This window comes from Acomys minous (genome assembly GCF_964271855.1).
Source record: "Acomys minous genome assembly, chromosome: 4".
NCBI lineage: Eukaryota > Metazoa > Chordata > Mammalia > Rodentia > Muridae > Acomys > Acomys minous.
Window position 1 is genome coordinate 51,760,482 of NC_140486.1, and position 23,712 is coordinate 51,784,193.

A 23,712-nucleotide genomic window follows, 5' to 3' on the forward strand; every position below is an offset into this window, starting at 1 on the left:
AGGGATGGGAAGGTAAGTGGGATTGGGTTGCATTCTTTGTGACTCTCACAAAGAATCAATCAAAAGCTTTGTTTTTGTTTTTGTTTGTTATTGTTGTTTTTCAACGTAACCATTGTGGACAGAGAGATGGTTCAGTGGTTAATTGAACTTGGCTGCTCTTCCGGAGGTCCTGGGTTCAATTCCCAGCACCTATATCAATCATCTCACACCTGCCATAAATCCAGTTCCAGGGGCTCTGACACAATCTTCTGGCTTACAAGGGCACTAAGCACAGGTGGTGCATGCAATGAAATAAAATAAAATTTAAGGTAGTCCTTTTATGCAGTTACATGTGCTTTGTGTAATATAAAGCAGTAAGTGGCCCAGTACCAGCCGCTGAAGCAGGCAGGCCAGTGACTCCTCTACCCTGGGTTTGAGAGAAGGAGGCTGGGAAGGGTTTTCTATCCATTATTCCAAGTTGGAGGGTCCTGTTGGGCTTTGAGGGTATTCAGTGCCTTGAGGAATTTGGATAGCAGCTCTTTCTTCCTACGGCACAATTTGTGCCCTCACGTCTCAGGAAAAATAATAAGTAGCTGGGTGCGAGAGATTCTTTTGATTCCATCCAGACATTCAGAGATAAGGGGTGTCATTGGGCCCTGAAGGTCGAGGGACGGGATGCTTCCTGTTTCGGGCAGACTTTCTAACACTGGCGTAACTTACAAGTCTCCGGAGAGCCAAACTCAAAACTCTTCCAGAGTAAAGGCTGGCTCCCTGGTGGCTTGTTTTTGAACATGGTGTTCCCAGCTGGAGACAATGTCTCCGGCTGCCACGGACTCAGGATGCGGGCATCTCTGCAGCTCTGACAGAGGGCTGGGGAAGAGGTACTGTGTGCCCATCTACGGATAGCACCGGTAAGAAGATGCGGCCTGCCCAGGCTGGGCAGTGGGAAGAGGAAGCTACTAGCACATAAACTCTGGCAGGTTCCTTTGTGCATTGCCGTGTTTTCCTGGTAGCTTTCACCGCCACTCCCATCTGTTTAATCTTCCCTCTAGCATTGTTAGTAGACGCCTTGTTTGATCTTGCAGTTGACATGTAGCAAATCGATGCTGAGAAGTCAGGCCTACCGTGAGGAGGAAGATGTGCTTAAATTGATGTCTTGGGACTTGGAAGCCAGAAACGCCTAAGAGCAGGAGGGACCTCTTTGTCTGGATGGGCTGACATCAGGAGTTTGAAGTTTAAATAATGGGACATCGAATGCAGAAGCATCCAGTTTCCAGTGCAAGAGTGTTTTGAGACTTGCTTTTGTTTTACAGTTTAGCAAGGCTGTGATCTGCCAAATGGGGACCTTCTGAGGTGACAGAGAAGTTTCTTCTGGGCCATTCTCCTGCTTGACTGTAATCTTTGGAAGTAGAAAAGGGATCTTTTATTTTGCTAATTTATTCTACTTTGCCATTTTATCTTGAAATATGCAGTGAAGAGCTGGTGTGACTAAGGGAAGGTGACTTTGTACTGCCAGGGTGGGGATAAAACTGAAACTTTTCCAACGGCTGGCTCAGTTTTCTCTGTGAACACAGTATTTCCTCGGCTAGGTTGTGCTGGGGTAGATGGTTGATTTCCTAAAACTCTCAGATTTCTTGTGTTGAGAATGAATGAGCATGATGTTTCCTGTTTTTTTTTCTTAAATAGTAGTATATAGGGGTGTAGAAATGGCTCAGAGGTAAAGAGCACTGTCTGCTCTTCCAAAGGTCCTGAGTTCAATTCTCAGCAACCACATGGTGGCTCATGACCATCTATAATGAGAGCTGGTGTCCTCTTCTGGCATGCAGGCACACATGAAGGTGAAACACTGTATACTTAAATAAACAAATATTTTTTTTAAAAAATAGTAGCATATACTTGTTTTTTTTTTAAACCAAAGGTTATGGAAAGGATAAAATAGGATTAAGTAAAATGAAATTAAACATAAAGGTTTACAGATTGGGAGTAGGCGTGCTGGAGCAAGGTCTCAGCCATTAAAGAACTCTGCAGAGGGCACAGGTTTAGCTCTGAGCAGTCCTGTGGTGGCTCACAGCCATGTGAACCTCCAGCTCCAGGGGATACGATTCCCTCTTCTGCCTTCTGCGGGCACCAGGCATGTGCAGGGTGCACACACTGACGTTCAAGTAAAATAGCCACACATGGAACATAGAAATAAATATTTTCTAAGTTTACAAATTGATACTTGAAAGTATTTAAAAGAAGTTATTAATATGGCACAAACGTCTTCTATTTGGACATTCTGTGTCCTTTCACTTTTCCGGTATATAAGTCTTTCTCACTTGCCAAACGTGGTTTCTTGTCTTCATTTCAGGGTCAGGTGCTCACCCAAATTCCAGCTCTAAATGCATAGTAATGACACTGTTTGAGTAACATCAGGGAGTTGACTGCAGCTTGACAAGTGGCAAGTTCTGAATTGTGTACAAGTCTGTGGCAGTACTATAGATGTGTTTTTGACAATGAAAATGTGTATGTGCTCATCATCAAATCTTGACATTACAAGATGGCTGAAGAACTGTCCCCAAATCAAGTAGCTAGCTACACCTGGGCAAGGCACTCCTGCATTGACAGCTGCTGCTTCTGAACTGAAGGAGAGAGTCGCTTGACAAGGCACCTATTGCCAGTAAGACCTGCTGAGACAGGGCTGAGGAAAGGCGGGCACCGTGCTCACCAGAGCTGTGTGCCCAGCTTTCCCTGGGTTTGCCCCGACTCTGTCTTGTCTCTTAGACTCACCAATCTTCCTTAGTCTAACAGACAGCTGTTTGGGGTGGCGGTGGGGGGACAGTCACGTTACTTAATCACTTTCATCTAGTGTCCTCTAACCATTTCTCCTCAAAATTTAATAACTAGGTAGACAAGTTCGCTCTCTCCCAGTTGACCTTTAATTTATATTGACTCACACTATTTGTGGGTGGTATTTAGATGGAGCACAGATAGCATCCGTGTGTTGGGGTGAGGGAGATTTAAATCTTTGTGGCTGGGCTGAAGGCAGTTCAAAGCTAGTTGGCTGGGGAGCTGTAGTGTTAAAGGCTCATTTTTTTGTTTTTGTTTTTAAATAATATATAAATGCAAGTTTATTGGAAGGGGGAGGGGGAGAGAGAGAGGAGAGTGTGCACAGAGAGGAGAGAGAGAAGAGGAGAGATATAGAAAGACAGAGGAGAGCAGAGGAGAGAGCAAGGCTTGGGCCTTTTATACTTATTTATTTTATTTTACACATATGAGTATTTTACCTGCATATATGTATATACGTGTATCACATGCATGCCTGGTGCCCATGGGGGTCATAAGAGGGTGCTAGATCCTCTGGAACTGGAGTTACAGTTGGCCGTGAGCCACTGTGTGGGTTCTGGGAACCGAACTTAGGTCCTGCAAGGGCAGCGAGTGCTCTTAACCGCTGAGCCATCTCTCTGGCCCTAAAGGCTCCTATTTATATATGTAAAGCAAAGTGATAACAGTGCCCACTTTCCTAGGCTATTTTGAGGGTACGTGGACTGCTTAGAACAGTACCTGACACACACTAAGCTCTGGTAAATACCAGTGTCTATTAGTTTTCCCAGCTATCTCCCTGACAACTGCTTAGCAGGTGGTGATGGGTATGGCTGGGTTCCATCTCTGCCTGAGAAGACGCCCTCAGGGTCAGCCCTGGGGAGGATGCTCCTGCCTGCCAGATGTTGGCTGGCTGCCCCTCCCATCCAGACTGTCTCCTCTTAGTGAGGTGCATGCTGGAGAGAAGTCACCACCAGAGCCACACATGTTCTTTCTGTCCGTGGGTCTCTGCCCTGAGATCCAGAATTTTTAACAGGAGTTCCTACGAAGTGTCTGCTGTGGGCTCCCTCTGCTGGCTCATCAGGCATGTATGCAAATCAGTGGCAGAATAAACTTTAAAATTCAGCTTTAGGTTTTGGGGCGTGTTTTGTAAAAGATATGTTGGAAAACTTTTTTATATGAATGCACATAGTGCATGCATACTTTTCTTCTTGCCATTGGGGATGTTCTCTGAGCCTTTAATTTGGGGAAATTTCACTGTAACTTCATATGGGGTCAGTCATGACAGGCTAAAAAACTGCTGCACTGTTCTCAAGAACTAGCAATATTTTATGGTCAAATGTGGTATTGAATATCCTAGAATCTTACTTTCAGAGTCTGTTTTTTTTTTTAGTGTCCATAATATGAGGGCTTACTAACTAATATTCTTCAAGAGTCTTAGCTTAGACTCCTGCAGCAGCACTGTGTCTGATGGTAATATTTCAGGTTTCCTGAGTGGTTGATCATTTACTTGAAGTCATAATCTATCAATAAAATGTGCCACAAATTACCCAAAATTGCATTTTACTTCTTTATTTTTGTGTAAGAGTGTGTTTACATGTTAGACTGTGAGTACGTTTTGTGGAAGCCAGAGCAGCACCTTACATGTTGTTCCCTGGTGGTGGTGCACCTGTTTTTTGAGGCATGGTCTCTCTCTGGGACTTGGGGCTTATCAATTATGCTAGGCTGGCTGTAGAGCCTTTAGGCAGGACATGCTTGACTCCACCTCTCCAGCACGGGGACCACACCTGCCAGTGTGTTTGGCTTTTTTTGGCACGGGTTTTGGGGACCCAGCTCTGGTCCCCATGTTCGCATGGCACTCACTTTATTGACTGAGCCATCACCCAGCCCTGTAATTGCATTTACAAATCATTATCCTGTGTCTTTGTTTTTCTTCTCACTCTTCCCTCTGTCTTCCATCTTTCCTTTGTTGTTGTTGTTGTTGTTTCTAGGATCCAACAACATAAACCGGATAACTGCCAACTTGGAGAATGGGGAAAATGAAGGAACAACTAAAATCATTGCACCTTCGCCAGTGAAAAGGTCAGTGTGTGCAGTTATGTGCCGTCATAAAAGTTCTTGCCCTCGTTGGCAAGGTTAAGAATCTTGCCGCTTTGGTAACTGGTTGGCACTTTATTATTATTATTTTTTATTTCATTAATTTATTCAGATTCCATCTCAATTGTTATCCCATCACTTGTATCCTCCTGTTCTTTCCTCCCTCCCTCCCGCTCTCACCCTATTCCCCTCCCCTAGGTCTATGACAGAGGGGAATCTCCTCCCCCACTATATGGTCATAGGCTATCAAGTCTCATCTTGGTAGCCTGCTTATTCTTTCTCTGAGTGCCACCAGGCCTCCCCACCAACGGGAGGTGGTCAAATATGGAGCACCAGAGTTAATTGATTGGCACTTTTAACCTAGGGCCTCCAGTAGATGTTTGTCTGAGCCAAAAAATGTATCATTAGGTCAGCAAAACACAAACCCCGAGACCAGTCCCTCATGGAAGGTGTCACAGGCTGTATGTGGTCTGCACGTGGATTTTAAAGTCATGATGCAATGGACCAACTCAAACGAACTGGTGGAAGCAAAGGGATGCTGGTTTTGTTTTATGTGCTGTGTTGCGTACCGTGGTGCAGTGAACTGTTGTCATGGAGAGAGGTGCACAGCCTTAGAGGTGCCAGTGCCTCAGCTTTCAGAGATTGCACACGCATGCAGATCTGCTGTGGTCCCTGGCATCGTTTTTCCCAGCGGTGGCATTCCCACTGGAAAAAATCCTCTTCCTTAATATGCTATATGGATTGGTTCCTGAAAGATCAGCTTTGTTCTGTCTGTTAAGAGCGTTTCGGAGTAATTTTTCCTCTCTCCAATTATGTCCATGGAGCAGCGTTATCAACACACAATGAGCCGCTTTCAGGAGCTCACTTTCCCTACGGAGGCCGCCCCCACTTGCCTCATGGAGAAGCCCCAGCAGTCAGGGCTGTGTGCCCTGCGGAGACCCCTTAGCTCATGCTCCATCTGCCTTTTGTTAGTTAATAATGGAACCTTCATTCAGCTGGTCTTTGAGGAATAAAGCATGATTCTCCAGTAAGATTTTTTTTTTTTAGTCTTTTTGGACAGGGGTTCTCTGTGTAGCCTTGGCTGTCCTGGACTTGCTTTGTAGACCAGGCTTTCTCTGTGTAGCCTTGGCTGTCCAGACTCACTTTGCAGACCAGGTTGGCCTCGAACTCACAGAGGCCTCTGCCTCCCTGAGTGCTGGGATTACAGGTATGGGCCACCACCCCCGCCTCAGTAAGAAAGAAAAAAGGGGGGGATGGATTCCAGAGCTGTGATCTTTCTCCTACATTTCTTGGCCTGTTTTTCTCGTCTTCAGTTCTGTGGCGTTCTCCTTCCAGACCAACGCTTTGGAATGGCGTGTTCTTTACCTTCGACTGTGTCTTCATGAACTGTGTTTTCCTGGTTGGCCTCACAGTGCCGGGTGGAGGCAGCTTCCCCTGCGCATGCAGGGCACGCTCGTGATGTACCCAACACTAGAACAGTGACTTTCTGTGAAATTCGGAGCCCACGCCTCTTAGAATGAGCTCAGTCCCCCTTGCAGCTCACTGCAGCCGATAGCCAGGCTGCAGACAAGAAGGGAGAAGAAGTGTAGTGATCCCGCCACCTGCCGTGTCACCTGGGATTTCATTATTCTTCAGCGGTCATCTACTCATGATTCCCCTTTTCTCTCTCTCTTTCCCTATCTCCCTTCTTTGCCTCCTCACTTTTCCTTTCTGCCTTAGTAAACACATACACTTCACAGTACTGTGTTGGATCTTCACTGGTTGTTTTTTTTTTTTTTTCTCTTACATCTTCTCATTTCAAAAGGAGAAGCATTTGCTTTGGAAATTTGATCTTTGAAGTTTAGGTTTTAAATTATTAAACAATATATTGAACCTATGAAATTGAATATATGAAAACATGCCTGCCTTTGTTGGATGCGCCTTCTACAGGTATATATGATTCCTATGGATGTATCGTCTCAACAGAAGTTTGTTTCTTTTGTTTCTGCAACGCCCTGGTCACTTTCCCCTTTCTCCTCTTGGTTGCTGTCACTAAGAATTCTGCTGCAGTCATATTCTGTAACAACTATCCAGGTCCCTCCAAGGGCCAGGATTAAACGTGGATTAGCAGCAAAGCCACTCTTTTTCTCTGCAAGCTAAGACTCCAGAGGAAGGGGGCAGTGACCCCCATGCCCTTCTGCCAGTCTCATCTGTCTCCCTAAGCGTTCCTAAAACAACTTGTTGGGCTTGAGTAACAACACGGTTATATTTACATTCTTAGGGCAGAAAGATGATACCAGGTCAGGAAATGGCGTTCAGAACTCATTCCGATCCGGAAGGATGGAGCCAAGCTATCCGGAAGCTGGACAGAGGTCAGACAGGGTAGCCTGCTCCTGCCCAGAGTGAACTTTAAAGGGCTTCAGAGCCAAACTTGGAGCCAGGACATCTGGCCACTGCCATAAAGAATGCCAGCCTCATGTGAATGGATGCCCAAGTGTCTTGGTTACTTTTCTGTTGCCGTGACAAAACACCACGACCAAGGAAGCTTCTAAAAGAAAGCATTTAAGTTGTGGCTTCCAGTTGCAGAGGGTTAGAGCTCCTGGTAGGAAGCATGGCAGCAGGCGAGCAGGCGTGGCACTGGAGCAGTAGCTGAAAGATTGCTTCTGATCCACGAGCAGGAGGCAGAGAGAACTGACTAGGCATAGCATGGGCTTTTGAGACTGGTAACACCTCCTCTAAACAGATCACACGGAACCCTTCCCAAACAGTTCTGCCACCTGGGACCAATTTAAACACATCTGCCTGTGTGGGCCCAGTCTAGTTCAAACCACAACATCAGCTTCTCCTCCTTTTCAGCTCTGCTGCCTTTCTCTACTTGGTGGTAGTTATTACTTCTTTTCCTGGGAAGGCCCCTCCTCTCCTCTCTCCTCCCCTTCCCCCATTAGACAAGTATTCTTTCTTGTAGAGCAGCTTCAAATCCAACCGGAAAGCAGTTGGTTAGCATCTCTAGCAGCCGTGCTGTTATTTTACAGTGGGCACGTGTTGCCTGGTAAGTCAGGATTACAGAGCACAAGATGCTCCCTAGTCAATCCATGGTGGCTTTTCTCTCCCAGGGGCCTGCGTCACTCACCACTGTGAAAGTTGGTCGGCAGTGGAAAGGTTTCCAGATCAGTTCTAGCTTGATTTCTGCACGTCCTGCACTCGGATTGGCTTGTTATCTTCAGCAATGGGGTCTTACTGTCCAGTGGGCAACCAAAAACAATGGCAATAGCTTTTGTTGACTTGAGTGCCTCTGGGGCCTCTCTGACCAAAATTCATAGGAAGGTATCCCACACCTAATATGAGATTTTCTTCTAATAACCCGTGGCTTCCAGAGAAAGTACTGTCAGTTATGAGGAATACTCCAGTTAAACTCCCTTTAAAATGCATATCATATGTATAATTACACACATATAATACAGCATCATTATATTTATATATAACATACAACATGCAGGTACTCCCTGTGTAGACCAGCCTGGTCCTGAGTTCAAAGATCCATTTGCTGCCTCCCTCTGCCTTCCAAGTGCTGGGATTAAATGCATTTGCCAGCGTACCCAGACTTAAATTCTAATTTTAAATTAACTTCCCAACTAGTGGTTTTGCATAAGGTTTTTCCACACATCTTTAGTTTGGGGCTCACCCAGTTCCTACCATCTTCTCTTCCCCACTAGGGTAGAGTCTTTATAAAGAAGTTTCTTTTTTAAAAAAATTATCATATATACACAGTGTTTTGCCTGTATGTACACCAGAAGAGGGCACCACATCTTATTACAGATGGTTGTGAGCCACTATGTGGTTGCTGGGAATTGAACTCAGGACCTTTGGAAGAGCAGGCAGTGCTCTTAACCTCTGAGCCATCTCTCCAGCCCCACAAAGAAGTTTCTTAACAACTGATCAGCTTGGTGTCTTTTCATGTAAAGCAATGCAGCTAGAATCAGGGAGGAGACATAGAAGTGCATATTGGAGAAATACACTTATTAATCAGCCAGCTTCGGTTCTTGTGGACTGAGTCCCAGCTGTAAGCAAGGAAATATGTGTATATACACATCTTAACATTTATTGTCTTCTCAATAAATCAGGGTGAGTTAACAACTTATTTTTTGGTCAACTCATTTTTTATTCTTTATTGTTCAAGTTTTAAGAAAGCAAAGAATGAAAACAGCCCTGACGCCCAAAGAAGCAAATCTCATGCCCCGTGGGAAGAGAATGGACCGCAGAGGTAAGGAGGCTGGCTCAGAGGGCTCTGCCACGGCTTACCCAGTCCAGGAAACGAACTGCTCCGTGGCTTCCGGAAATGCAGACATGGGAGTCGGTAGCATGTTTCCTAACGTGAAACCTTTTAGAACAACACAAAGGAAATCAGTGTGCCTACAGAAATCACCTATAAGGCCGTGATGGTTTAGAGCAGCGGCTTTCACCCTGCGGGTTGCTGCCGCTCCTTTGTGGGGACTGTCACAGATCAGACATCCTGCATACCTGATATTGACATTACAGTTCATAACAGTAGCAATAACAGTTATGAAGTAGAAATGAAATAGTTTCATGGTTGAGGGCCACCATAACATGGGGAGCTGTATTAAAGGTCACGGCGTTAGCAAGGCTGAAGAGCCACCGCTCTACAGTAAGGATATATTTCTGGGGGGAAAAAACATCCAAATGACTTAATGCTACCACTCCACTCTTGACTTATGAAAATGCCCAAGCTGATACGTGACCCATTTCTCTCACTCTAGTGGACTCTACAACTCTTCCAGTGACCGCACTAAATCACCAAAGTTCCCCTGTTCCCGGCAGCGAAACCTCTCCTGCGGCAGCGACAACGACTCCTCGCAGCCCACGAGGCGAAGGTGAGCTGAGCACGGTTCTGATTCCTGTGTGATCAGAAGCTTCCGGTGGGAGCATGCTTTTGTAACGTGAGCCTCAGAAGGCCATTACTGTTTGTCTCCTCTTGAGAACCGGAAGGTTATTCTTAAAAAAAAAAAAAAAAAAGTTAGGGATTCTGAAGTATTTCTTTGAAACAGTTTTTATAAAATACTGATAGTCACTTGCTTTCTGTATTTGAAATGACTAATTTGGAAACATAGATAATATGCTGGCTATACAATGGGTATTGCATTGTATCAGAATACATGCTGGATGTTACTACATGGGAAATAGAGCTACACTTAAAGCTAGCATGTTCCATTCTGTCTTCTAAAGTGACACTGCTGTGTAAGCAGAGACTATGAGCCTGCTGTCTCGTGGAGAAGAATAGAATGCATGTGGGACTTAGCTCACGTGGATGCGTAGCCACCTCCAAATCAATACCAGGGTGGGGATTGTACATCAGTGTGTCTTATCATTTGAAGCATGTTAGAGGCAGTGGGATGACGTAAGGCCTGATGATGTCAAATAGCCATGTCCACTCCTCTGAAAATTTGGGTGATGGTGTGAGAAGGAGATGGAGCTGAGGATTTAGCCGTCTCTCGGGAAGTTTGACTTTGAAGTAAAGGAGGGGCAGGTGGAAGAAGAGCACTTGTACAGAGTCAAAGTTTATGTTGAGGTGAGATGGCTCAGCAAGTGAAGGTGCCTGCAGCCAAGTATGATGACCCGAGTTCGATCCTGGGATGAGTATGGTGGATGGAGAGAACCAACTCCTTCAAGCTGCCCTGTGACCTCTCACATACAAGCACTAATGAATGCATGATGTTAAGAAAAAGTGTATGCTGATAATATTAAAAGCTACAAAAAGGGCTTTGGCTGGAAAAGTTAAATATGTGTGAGAGGTAAGCGGGTAGTTAATGAAGACGATTGAGAAGTTTGGTACTCATTTGGCATGTGGGGGTGTGGGGGAGCTAATCACTGCTGTCAGTTCCGTAAGTGGCGGGGAGATATTGGTAAGCTTTTTATTTCAGGTGGAGGGAAGATGGAAGCGTATTTGATGCCACCTTTTCCTTTGGGAGGAGAAGGCAGGGACAAGCTAATGCAGAGGCACCTTAGCTAAAGGGCAGCGAAGGAGATGTTGAGAGCACTCTCCGGAAACAGTGCTTAGGTCAGAGCAAAGGTGTCAGCGTGTTGAGGGATGGAAGCATGAAGTCAGGGAAGCAGATTGTCGGTACGACGGCCGTATTCTTACTCGGTTCCCTCTGGCCGCTGACGCGCAGCCAGCTATTCGGGGCTGCTCCAGAAAACCTGGATACTTGGTGGGACATTTTGCAAAGACGGTGGAGTGAAAAGCAGGTTAGAGGAGAACTGAGAATTGTCAGTGCCGAACGGAAACCTCAGCTGAGTAGGGAAGCAACAGGCCGAGCTCAGGGGGTCAGGTAAAGAGTAGGAAGAGGATGGGTGAGTGGCAGGGATGGCGGCAGCCTAGGGGGACGCGGATCCTCTTCACTTGAAATGCATTACGCTTCAAAGGTTTGTTTTGTTTATTTTTAAATTGCGTCTGTGTGGTGGGAAAGGGGTAGGTGTAGGCGCGGGCTCCTGCAGTGAGTGCAGGACCTGCAGGTACGGGTCACTGTGAGCTGCCTGATAAACTGAACTCAGGTCCTTGGCTTCCTCTCTGCCGCACCCTCTGTCCAGCCCAAGTTTCTTCCTCCTTGTAACTGTTTGTGGGAAGCTCTATTAAAACTGAGGCACTCTAGGCAGGAGAGGTGGCTCAGTGGTTAAGAACACTGGTTGTTCTTCCGGGACCCAGCTTTGATTCCTAGCACCCAAACAGCAGCTCACGGTCGCCCGTCCCTCCAGTTCCACCAGAGGATTCAACACATTATTCTGGCCTTTGAGGGCACCAGGCACATACGTGGTACACAGACATGCGCGCAGGCAGAGCACCCATGCACATACAATAAAAAAATTTAAAAATAGAACACCGAGTAGCTTGAATCACAAAGTTCTTCAGTGGGGAAGATGGGTCTCCTATTCACGTGGTCTGGCTTCAGTGCCTGCATTTTATTTTATTTTATTTTATTTTATTTTATTTTATTTTAACAAGATGCCCTATTAGAAGCACTTAAAGGTAAAGTGGAAGCAGGAGGAGTTGTGGGGAGAAAGCAGTGTGTTGGAGAGGGTTAGAGATAATAAAGGCCAAATCTTAATGAAGGCGTAGGTTGGTAAGTTGTGGTGGATGAGGTTATCATAGAAGAGAGAAGGAATTCAAGGGCAGGATGTTGGGAAGTGCATCCAAGTGGGAGCTGGAATCAGCTGAAAGTTGGCATAGAGGATTCCAGACCTTAAAGCCGCAGGTAACCATGTTGTTGGATGAATGTAGCTTATCCAACATGGGCATTACACATAGACCACGATCTCGCTGTAGATAGCTGCGTTCTTGAAGCCAGCTGGTGGTGTGGTGTGTTTCTGGGAGCTGTCGTGGGGCTGGGCGTATCCACATGACATAAAGTGTGGCTGGTGAACCAGTATGGAAGGCATCTGAGTTAACTGATGTGAGAGTGCACTTTCTTTGCTGGAGATAATGCAGCTCTCTGTAACACCTTCCTTTCTCTTCCCCAGGAAAGCTCATAACAGCGGAGAGGACTCAGATCTAAAGCAGAGGAGGAGGTAGGAAAACAAAGGGAGGGGCCAGAGAGGAGAAAGGACGTTCATGGTGGAGGCAAGAGTGGAGACTTCCCCTCTCCGTCTGCTGCTTTATGACTGGATCTCCAGTCTCTGTGTTTAACTCCAGTTTCCATAGGATCTGACCCTTGACATTTCCCATTCCTTCTGTGCCTCTGAGGAGCTGTCTCAAGCTACGTCACTGCTGTATTATAAGTCCCTCTACTACTCAGCTTAAAGCCACAACAAACAGTGTGTGTGTGTGTGTGTGTGTGTGTGTGTGTGTGTAAGTATATTGAACAGGCACAGGTCAGATGGTGGCCCATGCTGTGTTGTCTGAAGGGCCTCTCTCATGTAGCATCTTGGGAGGGTGGTTGGAGGCGCAGGCTTCTTTAGAGGTTGGCTGGAAGGAAGCAGAAGTGAGTGGCCTTGTGGGCTAGTCTCAGAACTTGCAGGCTATCCCCGACACCTCATTCTGTTGGTGAAAACTGTCACATGATCAGTCCAAATTCAAAGCTGTGTCAATAAGGTCTACCCACCCCTGTCTAAAGGGCTGGGGAAGATGAGACTTGGCATGCGTGTTTTGTTCTCCATGTGTGTGTTTGGCTCTGCTGTGTTGGTTTTGTTAGGCATGATGGGTCTTCCGAGTCCTTCCTGGGAACGCAGCATTTCCCTTAATGTTCCTTCCTTTTCCTCCTGCCTCGCTTTTTGAGATGTAGACCTCGCTCCATAAATACTTCTTCCTGGGAGGGGAATAATATGTCTCTCTGTGTTTAGACGAGTGATTTTCTACAAAATTCCTTCTGGAGAACCTGCTGAACCTTCCTATAGTTTGTCATAATTTGTTTTTTCTTTTGTCTCCAGGTCACGATCACGCTGTAATACGAGCAGCGGTAGTGAGTCGGAAAACTCTAACAGAGAGCACCGGAAAAAGCGAAACAGGTAACACCCAAACGCCGCACGTCCCTAGAACGCTGACATCAGAGGCTGTCCCTGGAGGTAGAGGCTAGAACGCACTGCACTTGTCAGCCTGCCTTCTTTACCCAAAGGTCACTGTTTTGCATCACTGACTTAGGAAACCTCTGCCTTTTGAGTTTCGTATCTCTAGATCAAGACCATTAAATAACTTGATAGTTAAGTACATTTTTGTTTTTTTAAAGATAATTCTATATTTAGGGCATAATGTGTGTTGAATTTGTCTAAGATGGGGAGGAGTTTGCCATTTGTATGGAGATTTCTCATTGAAGTACCTCTGGATAGGATAGCCTGTGAAATAATAGCCCATAGCCCAGGTGACACTGTGAGAACGGGCCCCTTGCTTAGGAACGCTTCCTGCCTCCAGCCCTCTTGGAGGACGGAGTTACACTCGATAGCCCCAAGATCTCTGCGTGTTATGACACTCCTCGAAGAAACAATTTCAGTTTCCGTATCTGTGAAAATCCAATTACGAGAGGCGGCTCTCCCTTAGGTGCTTTCTTCCCACTGGAAGATCGAGCAGTTTTGTACATAACAAAACAGATTGCTTGCTTTTTCTGCTTAACAACTTGTGCTCGTTCATCAAGCCAGAATCTATGTTTTATTTCGTGTCTTCCTAAACTGTGTTCCTAAACGGCCTGTTCTCAACTACGCAGAAGATAACCTGTTTAAAAAACAGTGTCTTCTCGGAGCCAAATGTGCTAAGGGCAACGCTTACTATTAAAAACAAAGCAGGATTGAATGGTTGCCACCGGGCCCTTACATTGCCCACTGCTGACCGGACAGTGCTGGCCGTGTCCCTGCCAGCTGTTTCTTCCCTGAGGCTGTTACTTCTGTCTCCCACAATATTTTTTTTTTTAAACCGGCTTTCTTAGTGGTTCTTTCTGAATGCTCAGATGCTTATGTACTTTGTAATGTGAGTGGTGAGAAGCAGGTTTCAAGGCGTGCTCACACATACTAGAGGAAGGCTCCTAAAGGCTTTGGCGGTTAAGTTTATCTGTGGCAGTGCTGCCCTAGGAGCACACAAGTTCCCATATCCCGAGAGGTTAAGGCACAGAGGAAGACGCATGCTCAACTTCCATCTCTGCCCATACAGGTTCTGCCTCCGCAGGCCACGGTGTGCAAGAAAGGCGGGCAGAAAGGCGGGTCGCCCTTCCTCAGCTGCCACTTGCCCACTGTGCTATGCTAATTCCAGCCCCTCCGTCTAGCGCGTTAGCCTTTGATCTTTCACCAGGATGCCTCCTTTTGTATCAGAGCCGAACACTGACGCCTGCAGCTCTCTCCTCCTGTCAGGAAGCCTTCTGTGAACAACAAAGGACTGGTTCTTGATATCTGACTTTGTCTTTGTTCAGGAGACCTGATAGGATGCTGAACCTTCAACCTTATGCAGCCCTCCTGTCCTCAGCTGGGCCGCCAGTGGGGGCGAGCAAGCTCTGTACACCGTCCTTTGTGCTTTCATAAAAGGTTTGGGGTGACCGTAACAGAATCTGCACCATGTTGACTTCCTGTTTATTTCGATTGGATGTTTCCTTGTCCTTGCTGTAGGCATCCTGAACACACCCCGCTTTCTTGTCTTGCTTTGGGAAACTGTAACCTTGGAGCAACTTTTGGGCAAACTTATTTGCCCCTGACACCACCCCACCGTACCCCCCAAAAAACCCCAATACCATTAAACTGTCCTTGGCTGCCCATCAGAACTGGATAGTGAGACTCTATTGCTGAAGACACCATACACTAGAGTTATGGGACATAAAAAGAAAAAAAAAATGAAACTGAAGAAGGCTGGAAAGTTGTTCCCTGCTGGTTAGCCCTCAGGGTGTAGAAAGGTGCTATGTTGCTGCTGGGGGTCTTCAGTTGTGATTCTCAAGAGCAACAAGACTGACTTGCCAGACGAGATGAACCCATTGGCGCAGTAGTGGCAAGGCTGATATGGGGATAACCAGTGCTTTCTGGCTGGATTTCAGGCCTTCTCCATAGGCAGGAATTCACATATCTGGCACCATAAACCCAGTCAAAAGCCTGTGGTTGTAACGGTTGTAAGCCCAGAGGGGCAGCTACTGCTGTTGTTTTGCTGGGCATGAGGTGTCTTTCAAACCACCTTTACAACGTGTTCACAACTAAATTTATGTCCATAGAACGGTGTTAATGTTAGCACTGGTCATCAAAGCTTCTTTTTGCCGTGGTCAGTGGTAACTCCACAGTCTCACATAGTTAAATAACTGAGAATAAATGGCTGTGGAATGCTCAGCCATAAACAGAACCCTCCTCCAAGGCTAGGGAACACTGAAGATGAGGAGGCAGAGCCAAGGGGGCGGGTGGCAGGGAGGGGGGGAGCAATATGTAACACTGGCTTCTAAGCACGACACGGTTGTTGCACTCTTGGACTCAAAGCATATAATTACCTGCACAAGTCTAAGCTTGTCAGCACCTTGTCACAGAAGGGGGAAGTGGCTCCTAGGGCCTACTCCTCCCTAAGGATTTATATGCAGTCAACAGGGAATAGGGAATAGAGGGACATTTCCTTCAGTGCTATAGAAATTGGTAAAAGGGCATATGCTCCCATAAACACACCCAATAAAATCCATTGATTGCATCATCATCAATTTTTTTTAAAAGACATAGCGTAGAAGAGAGGCTAGAGAAGAAATAGACTAGTGCATGTAGAAAGGGGACGAAGGGAGCCAATGGGAGTTTAATGGTATTGGGGTTTTTTGGGGGTGGGGTGGGGTGGTCTTAGGGGCCTCCCCAAGTAGCAGCTCGTAGGGAGATAGCCCATTCCTGGCCCTGGAATTTTCATGTAGTAACCTATGGCTTCTGAGAGCAGCTTTATTCACTCTCTCAAGGTACCTCCATCCAAATCCCTTGTAATGTTTTAATTAGTTCGTAAGGTATTGGGGTTCATTATGGCTTTCCCACGGAGTGGTAGTTTGGGTTGTGTTCCTCCCATCTCCCTAAGGGTTTTCTTATCTTCGAAGCTAGCACTTGCTCCCTGACACACCCCCACACCCCCTTCTTGCTATGGGAAACTGTAGCCTTGGAGAGAGGAGAAACCACTGTGCAGATTTCTGTGGGTCCTGTGCATCTTCAGACGGAGTCCTTTCACTCCTCCAGGTTGTGTGTGGTCTTCGGGTGTAGAGTGCTTCCCTATGCCTTCTTCCCGGGTTTTACAGATGTTTGTTTATTTGTACCTAAAGGGCATTGTATTTTTGAGACAGGGTCTCCTGACACTCTGTTGGCTCCAAGCTTGTTGTGTAGTACAGGATGACCTTCAATCTGGGTTTTCCAGTGCCCAGCTCTCAGGGGCTGAGATTATAAGCATGCGCCACCAGTGTGCTGTTTTTATGTGCATGCTTCTGGGTGGGGGGGGGGGGTGTCAAACCCAGGGCCTCGTGCACGCTGGGCAAATACTCTACCAACTGACCTACACCTCCAAGACAGGAAGTCTTTATAAGGCCTGAAGCCACTCTGGGAATGCTGGGATTTTCGCTGTTGCTCTTTTTTTTTTTTTTTTTAAACCATAAACACGAGCCATTGGTGCCTACTTCTACCTTATTGTTTTTGTGGGTAACATTTTAACACCCCTCTTTGTGTGTGAAGGGGGATAATGTATAAATAGAGTTGATCCACAAGCGGCTTTTAGCACCACTTAAAAAGTCAAAATCTATACCAACAGTGAAATATGAGAAGCAGGTGCTGTTTTCTTACGGTTTTAGAAAAATACAGGTAGAATATGTACACATGTCCCTTTCGGTTTGGGCTGATGAGGATGGAGGGCGCCTTGCAGATGCATTTCTGTGAGGTCCCTGCCACGGCAGAAGCGCCCAGCAATCCTTTACGTTGGCATCATTTATGTGTCTTCATCCCTTCCCACTTCAGTCTCTCGTTATGTTGCTGTCGTAACCCTAGTGAATATTCTACAGTCTTTGAGGCTGAGAGGTCTGACAGGGTCAATTGTCACTCCATTTTTATAACCAGCTAGAAGTTGGTCATAAATGTTTATTGTTTGTTCTGAGGCAGGGACTCACTGTGTGACCCTGGCTGTCCTGGGACTTATTATGTTGACCAGGGTGGTTTTGAACTCATAGGGATCTGCCTGCCTCTGCCTCCTAAGTGCTGGGATTAAAGGCGTGCGCTATCGCAAAAGATGCTTGTCCAAGGTCTCAGTCAACAGGCTCTTTCCCCATTAGTCTCTCTAGTTACATCGCCTCCTCTTTACTTTCTTGCTTCTTGTTCCGCTCTGTGTTTTATGATTTTTCTCCTTTGCCTTCTTGAAGCTTCCGTCCCGTTCATCCTTCCTTCTTCTGGTTTCCCTGAATTATTTCTTTGCACAGGAGCCGCTGGTGGGTGACAGGACAACGCAGGATATGCGTTAGCATGTTGGCTCTGGTGTGGTGATGTTTGGGCATCTCATTCAGAAACTCAGTTCTTAGTGGTCTAGGTCTTTAGCATGGGGCAGGGAACACAGTGACCGATGTGCTTTGTCAAACGTGGGATCAAATGAAATCTTCGAGGTAACGGTGCTTTGGGGTGCAGAGCCCCAGGCGAGTACCAGTCTGAGACCCTGCATTTTCAGCTGCCCCCTCCTCTTCCCTAGAGCTCTGCCACGTCTCATTTCCTCTGACCGTCCGTTCTCCCACCTGTCCTAATGCACACGTCGAGTCGCATTCTATCAGGCATTCTTCTGTTTGTACTTTGAGGCGATGTCTCCTTGTGTGGCACAGGAGTCTCCTGCTGCGTTGTCATGAGGACATTGTATCAGAAGCAGAGCAGCATGTTTTTGTTTTTCCTCGGCGGCAGGATTTATCAAATAATACGTAGGCCACGTGGATTGGTTGGCAGCAGGTTTGCCAGGCAGTCCTGATTTCCTCAGTAGCCAGTGGAGACACACGGGCTCTTTTATTCCAGGCTTAGTTCCTAGGATCAGCTCTCAGATCGCACCTTAGCCATTACAGTAAGAACGCCGCTTTCTACCCACCTGCCTACGCATATACGTGCGCTGCAGAATGGCCGGATAAAGCTGATGCCGATGCAGCATAAAGTGGTTTTGAACCCTGCTGCAGCCTTTAACCCCCTTGTGGACATTTCCAGAACCATTTCTGGAATCTTTCTCCCAACCATATATCTCCAGTAAGTTCTTGGGCCCGCTTTTCCGGATATGGTTGACATACCCACATGCGGATACAGGCCCTGTATATGCTCATTCATCCTCAGGGTGGCGTGCTTTCTGTTCTTAAGATGAAGTCAGACTTTGTACTTTGTGTGTGAAGTTAAACTGTCCCCACGGATCAGACTCCCCTCCATTCTGCATTTGTACGTCAGGGCTAGAGTTAGAGTTAGAGACTTGTAAGGTCTCTCAGGTCAAGACACAGACCCCAAGCACCCTGTGTTACACGGTATGGAGTAACTTAGGGCTTAAGATGCATTTGTTTTGGTGATAGTGTCTATAGTTTTGGGTCTTTTTTTGGGGGGGGTTGTGCTTATGTGATGTCTCCCAAGAAAGTATGATGTGTTGGTTATAATATAAATAGTGAAGGATTGGTATTGGAAAATGAAATTTGTATTTCAATTTACTCGTAGGGTTAAGAACTGCACTCCTGGGCTGGGTATGGTGGCGCACGCCTTTAATCCCAACACACTCGGGAGGCAGAGGCAGGTGGATTGCTGTGAGTTCGAGGCCAGTCTGGTCTACAAAGAAAGTCTAGGATAGCCAAGGCTACACAGAGAAACCTTGTCTCAAAAAACCAAACCAACCAAACCAACCTACCTTCCTTCCTTCCTTCCTTCCTTCCTTCCTTCCTTCCTTCCTTCCTTTTGAGGCAAGATCTCAGGTATACTAGCCTGGCCTCAAACTTGCCTGTTGCCAAGTGTGACCTCGAATTGACTGTCTTGCATCTCCCCCACGCCCACCCCCAAGCTGAGACCACAGGTGCGCACAGCCACACCTGGTTTAGGAAGTGCAGGAGATGGAGCCTCCCACCTGTTGAGCTGAGCACGCACCTGTTGAGCTGAGCACGCACCTGTTGAGCTGAGCACGCACCTGTTGAGCTGAGCACGCACCTGTTGAGCTGAGCACGCACCTGTTGAGCTGAGCACGCACCTGTTGAGCTGAGCACGCACCTGTTGAGCTGAGCACGCACCTGTTGAGCGGAGCTCACCCCAGCCTGCTCAAGCTTCAGTCAGCGCTTCCTTTGCTGTCCCTGTTAGTGGAACAGTTGATCTGGTTACATTGTTGCACTGGGGGGGGGGGCCTGTCAGAATAGTGGCCTTTTGAAGTTAAGGAACCCTGAGAATATTAAATTGTATTTGTTTTAGTTGGCTAGAATTTCGAGTCTTGTCCCTGAGATCAGAAAGGCCAGTCAGCCCTTGAGAAGAGGAAGGGCGTGAGTGAGAATGGCAGAGGAGCAAGAGAAGGATGATGGGCATATGACTGAAAGACATTAGATGCTTGTAGAGGATGCCATAATGAAGCTCAGCAGTAAGTACGATTAGTATATGCTAGTAAAGACGTGGGCAAGTCCTCAGTAGTTCCTGCCTCCCGAGTAAGTCTGGCAGAGATACTGGCCTAGAGGGACGAGGATGAGGCTCCAACGTTGTAGAGAGTGTTGGGTGACTGCTCAGGCAGTGGACTGTCTCAGTCATTTATTCATTTTAGAAGCTGCAAACCCGCACTACTGGTTCACTCAGGCATTTATTTTTATTCCTTCTCAAGTCTCTGAGGGGGCTTGAAGGCCAGATAGTTTAGTTTTACAGTCAAGTTTTAGTTGGTTAGGGGGATGAGATCTTTTTAGATCAAGATAAAGGATTTAATTTGATAGAGATGAGATGTGATAGGTATTGAATTTCATTCAGAAATTTAGACCCAACAAGACAGGAAGGATGTTTACTTCAAGTCTGACAAATACAAATAGCCAAATCCCTATGAATATAACATTTACAGAACTTATGATTGTCACATGGTTCTCCCTGCTGTATGTGGTTTGTTTTATGCACATGTAATAAAATAAAAATGTATATGTTAAAAAAATAAATAAAATAAAAAAGAAAACACTAAGGGAAAAAAACTTACAAAGTTAAAAAACAACAACAACAACAACAAAAAGGAGTCCAGTCAGTTTACCACCACAGGTTTGAACACATGGGCCACACATCCTGAACTTGTTCAAGACACATGCTGAGGGAAGACTGGGGCGTGGGCTGATCAGAATAAAGGTTTTCGTGCGCCAGCTTTCCCCGCAAATGCTCTCGGCTTGATAACAACATTCTTTACATTCAAGGAAGAAGTCTGCAGAATCTCCTGCTCCTGGTATGGGCATTCCATGGGGGGACCTGTGGCTTACCCGCTTGCTCCGTAGCTTTGATGGCTGCTAGGTTCTTAGAGTGTCAGAGCGGGAGATTTGGAGAGCAAGTGACACAGGCAAGTAGGTTAGTGGCTTTTGCATGTGTGAAAAAGTGGAAGCAGCCCTGCATCCCGGAGAGGATTAAAGTGAGAGAAATGAGAGAAGCTGGGCCCGAAGGCAGGATGAGAGCAAAGTGGCGGCAGGAGACCTGCTGAACCCTTCTTCATCTTTATTCCGGGAGGTTTGCATCCTGAACAGCAGTCATGTGCGTGAAACGTGTGTGTTCAAAATAGAGAGGCCATGTTATAAAAGTGACCGTGCTCTGAGAAGTTTCCGTGGCTGTGGCCTGGCCACAGGAATCTTTGACACTCCAGCTGAGACGGAGCGAGCGCCTGCCGTGTCTTCCCCACAGGAAGTTTGTGAAGATGCAGGAGATAGATAATGCCCCGTGGGACGTAGCGGGCGTCCTGCGCAGGCAGGTGCTGCTCCACCAGTGAGACCAGTCAGCGGCCCTGTGTTCTCAGGGGCCCTAGGGGGAGCGGGAAGAGGAGCTGGCTCCCTCGAACCAAAATGAGGTCAATGTTTGAAACATGGATTCATTCCGGCGTGAGCGCTCTGAGAGTTTGTTCCTACCTTCTAATGTCGGCTATTGTGTTAGTGCACAGGACGTCTATTAGTGTCGGAAGAATAGCTTTTAAGACAGTCTTACACGTGTCCTGTACGGGTCTTTACATTATTTTCTAATTAAGGAAGATGCCTGCTTTCATGGCGGAGAATTCAGCACTGTAACTAACAGACAGGATTGCTGAGTAGGGTGAATGCAGAAGATCATGACTTGGGTGAGACTTTGTCATGATAGAGGTTTAAAAAACGAAGGGGGGGGGGAAAGCATGGCTGGGGAGAAGGCCCAGTGAATAAGATGGTTTCCTGCAGCCGAGTGTGGTAGTATACGCCTTTAATCCCAGCAGAGGTAGCGTGTCTCCGGTGAGCTAGAGGCCAGTCTGGTCTACAGGGTGAGCTTAGGAGAGCCAGAGCTACACAATAGAGAGACCCTAGCTCCAAAAACTAACACATAAAAAACAAACAAACAACAAAACAAACAAAAAAGTCCTTGCTGTATAAACACAAGGACCTGAGTTTGGATTCCAACATCTATATAGAAGGCCAAACATGGCTGCGTGTATACCTATAACCTTTATACTGTCAGTGGGAGGGGGTGGGGGGGTGGTAAGCGGGATGGAGATGGGGTGTGGTCGGTGTTCTCTGGGGCTTGCCTGCTGGCCACCAGACCAGCTCCAGGGTCAGTGAGGGACCCTGTCTGAAAGGAATGAAGTAGAGAGTGCTAGAGCAGGACGGTGCTGGGTGTTCTTCTCTCCCCCACCCCACCCCCACCCCCACCCCCGACGCACGCACCCACGCACGCACTCACTAGACGCAGGCAGTTATTGTTTCACTAACCTTAGGGGAAAATGCAAGTGGGATGTTAGCACATTTAAAACCACATGGGCTTCCTTCCGTGGACCTGAAAATAGTTATTTTTCCTCGCGAACATTCCCTGTCGTGCTGTCCCTGACTGAAAGGCAACAACGAGATGGAGACCGTGGTCACGCAGGGGGCAGCGCGTAAGCAGCTGGTGCAGGCGGACCGCCATCATGGCACAGGTGCAAGGACTTCGGATTTCTATCTTACCAGGACATACCAAGATGTAGACCTGTGACCTGTGACGGTGGGTGATGTGGGGGCTCCGGAGCGCAGTCCAAGTTGACAGAGAGTCTGTGGAAATAACCAGATGCCGCGATTGTTGAGGGTAAAACAGATTTTAAAATCACAGAGACAGGAGAGTTTCAAAGTGAAACTGCATCAAAGGTAGTCCCTGGCAGCAGGGGCCTAAGGAATATGTAGAAAAAGTTAAAACAACTTTAGGAGCAAATAAGAGGGATTTATTGATGGCAAGGGAAGGTTGGAGAAACAAATGCAGTTTTTGTTTCCTGGCCTTACGAGAATACATCAACAGATGCCTGCAACCAATAAATTTCCCTAGGGAAGAAAAGCTATTGACAAAAATAAGAAAAGAAGATTGCTTTATGTCAGGTGAGGCAAAAATGAGTGTAGCTGATGAGAACACAAGTTCCCAATCTGTTGGGATCTGGTGATTTAATTTTAGCAGCAGAGCGGTCACACAAAGCAATTGCCTAGGATGTTATACTGCACGGTCAAAGAGAGGAGGCTTGCCTCAGCGTCTTACTGGCTTGTAAATAGAGCACAGGTAGGAGAAACACCGAGTCCTGAAGCTAGAAAAGATCTTTGTAATCATCTTTCACATGAGCAAACTAAGACCTGACTAAAAGAGATAAGCGGTTTGCTCAAAGTCTGCGAGCCAGATAACGGCCAAGCAGGGAGGGGGCTCAGAACAGGCTTAGACCTTTGCTCCAGAAGATGTCAGGTTCAGCACTGTACGTGGCCTTCATCGCAATGAGTTGGAAGTGAATTAAGAGCCAGTAGAAAGGAGGGGGTCCCATTAAGAACAAAACTGATAAAAAGGTAGGACAGGGTAGAGCCCCGGGAGACTGTGTAAGGAGTCATTTTATAATACGACGGTTTGTGCAGGAGAGGCAGAGCTCTAATTGAGGAGGAAGAGCGGGAATTGATAATATCTTCACGTTATCACCAAGTGATTATGTGGCATATCATCTTCACAACCTTAGCAAACTTAATTAAGTGTCAAATGCAGTAAAAACCTAAATTGCGTGGGTAACCTAGGCACACGTAGATTGTGAAGGCCTGGTGAGCAGCGGAGAAAATATGTGAAAATTCCCCTGCCCTGAAGTATTGTTGAAGTGGCTCTATTTGAAAACATTCTCCCTCTCCCCATCTCCTCCCTCCCCCTTTCCCTCACACACAAACATTAATTTAAAAGTAAACGCCTTGTTAGCATCTGTTCCTATACTATGTGTGGACTCCGCTTTCCCAC

General features: G+C 46.7%; 1 protein-coding gene across 3 annotated transcripts in view; it reads left to right on the forward strand.

Annotated features, from left to right (window-relative positions):
• Positions 1-23,712, forward strand: part of EPB41L4A (erythrocyte membrane protein band 4.1 like 4A) — a 205,719-nt gene that overhangs the window by 166,343 nt on the left and 15,664 nt on the right. For 2 of the 3 annotated variants that reach the window (XM_084780051.1, XM_084780052.1), the window contains exons 14-18: positions 4,773-4,863; positions 9,035-9,118; positions 9,633-9,746; positions 12,388-12,435; positions 13,294-13,371. In XM_084780051.1, the coding sequence (XP_084636177.1) occupies positions 4,773-4,863; positions 9,035-9,118; positions 9,633-9,746; positions 12,388-12,435; positions 13,294-13,371 (415 nt within the window). The remainder of the gene's footprint in view (positions 1-4,772; positions 4,864-9,034; positions 9,119-9,632; positions 9,747-12,387; positions 12,436-13,293; positions 13,372-23,712) is intronic. The other variant, XM_084780053.1, reaches the window with a different exon arrangement.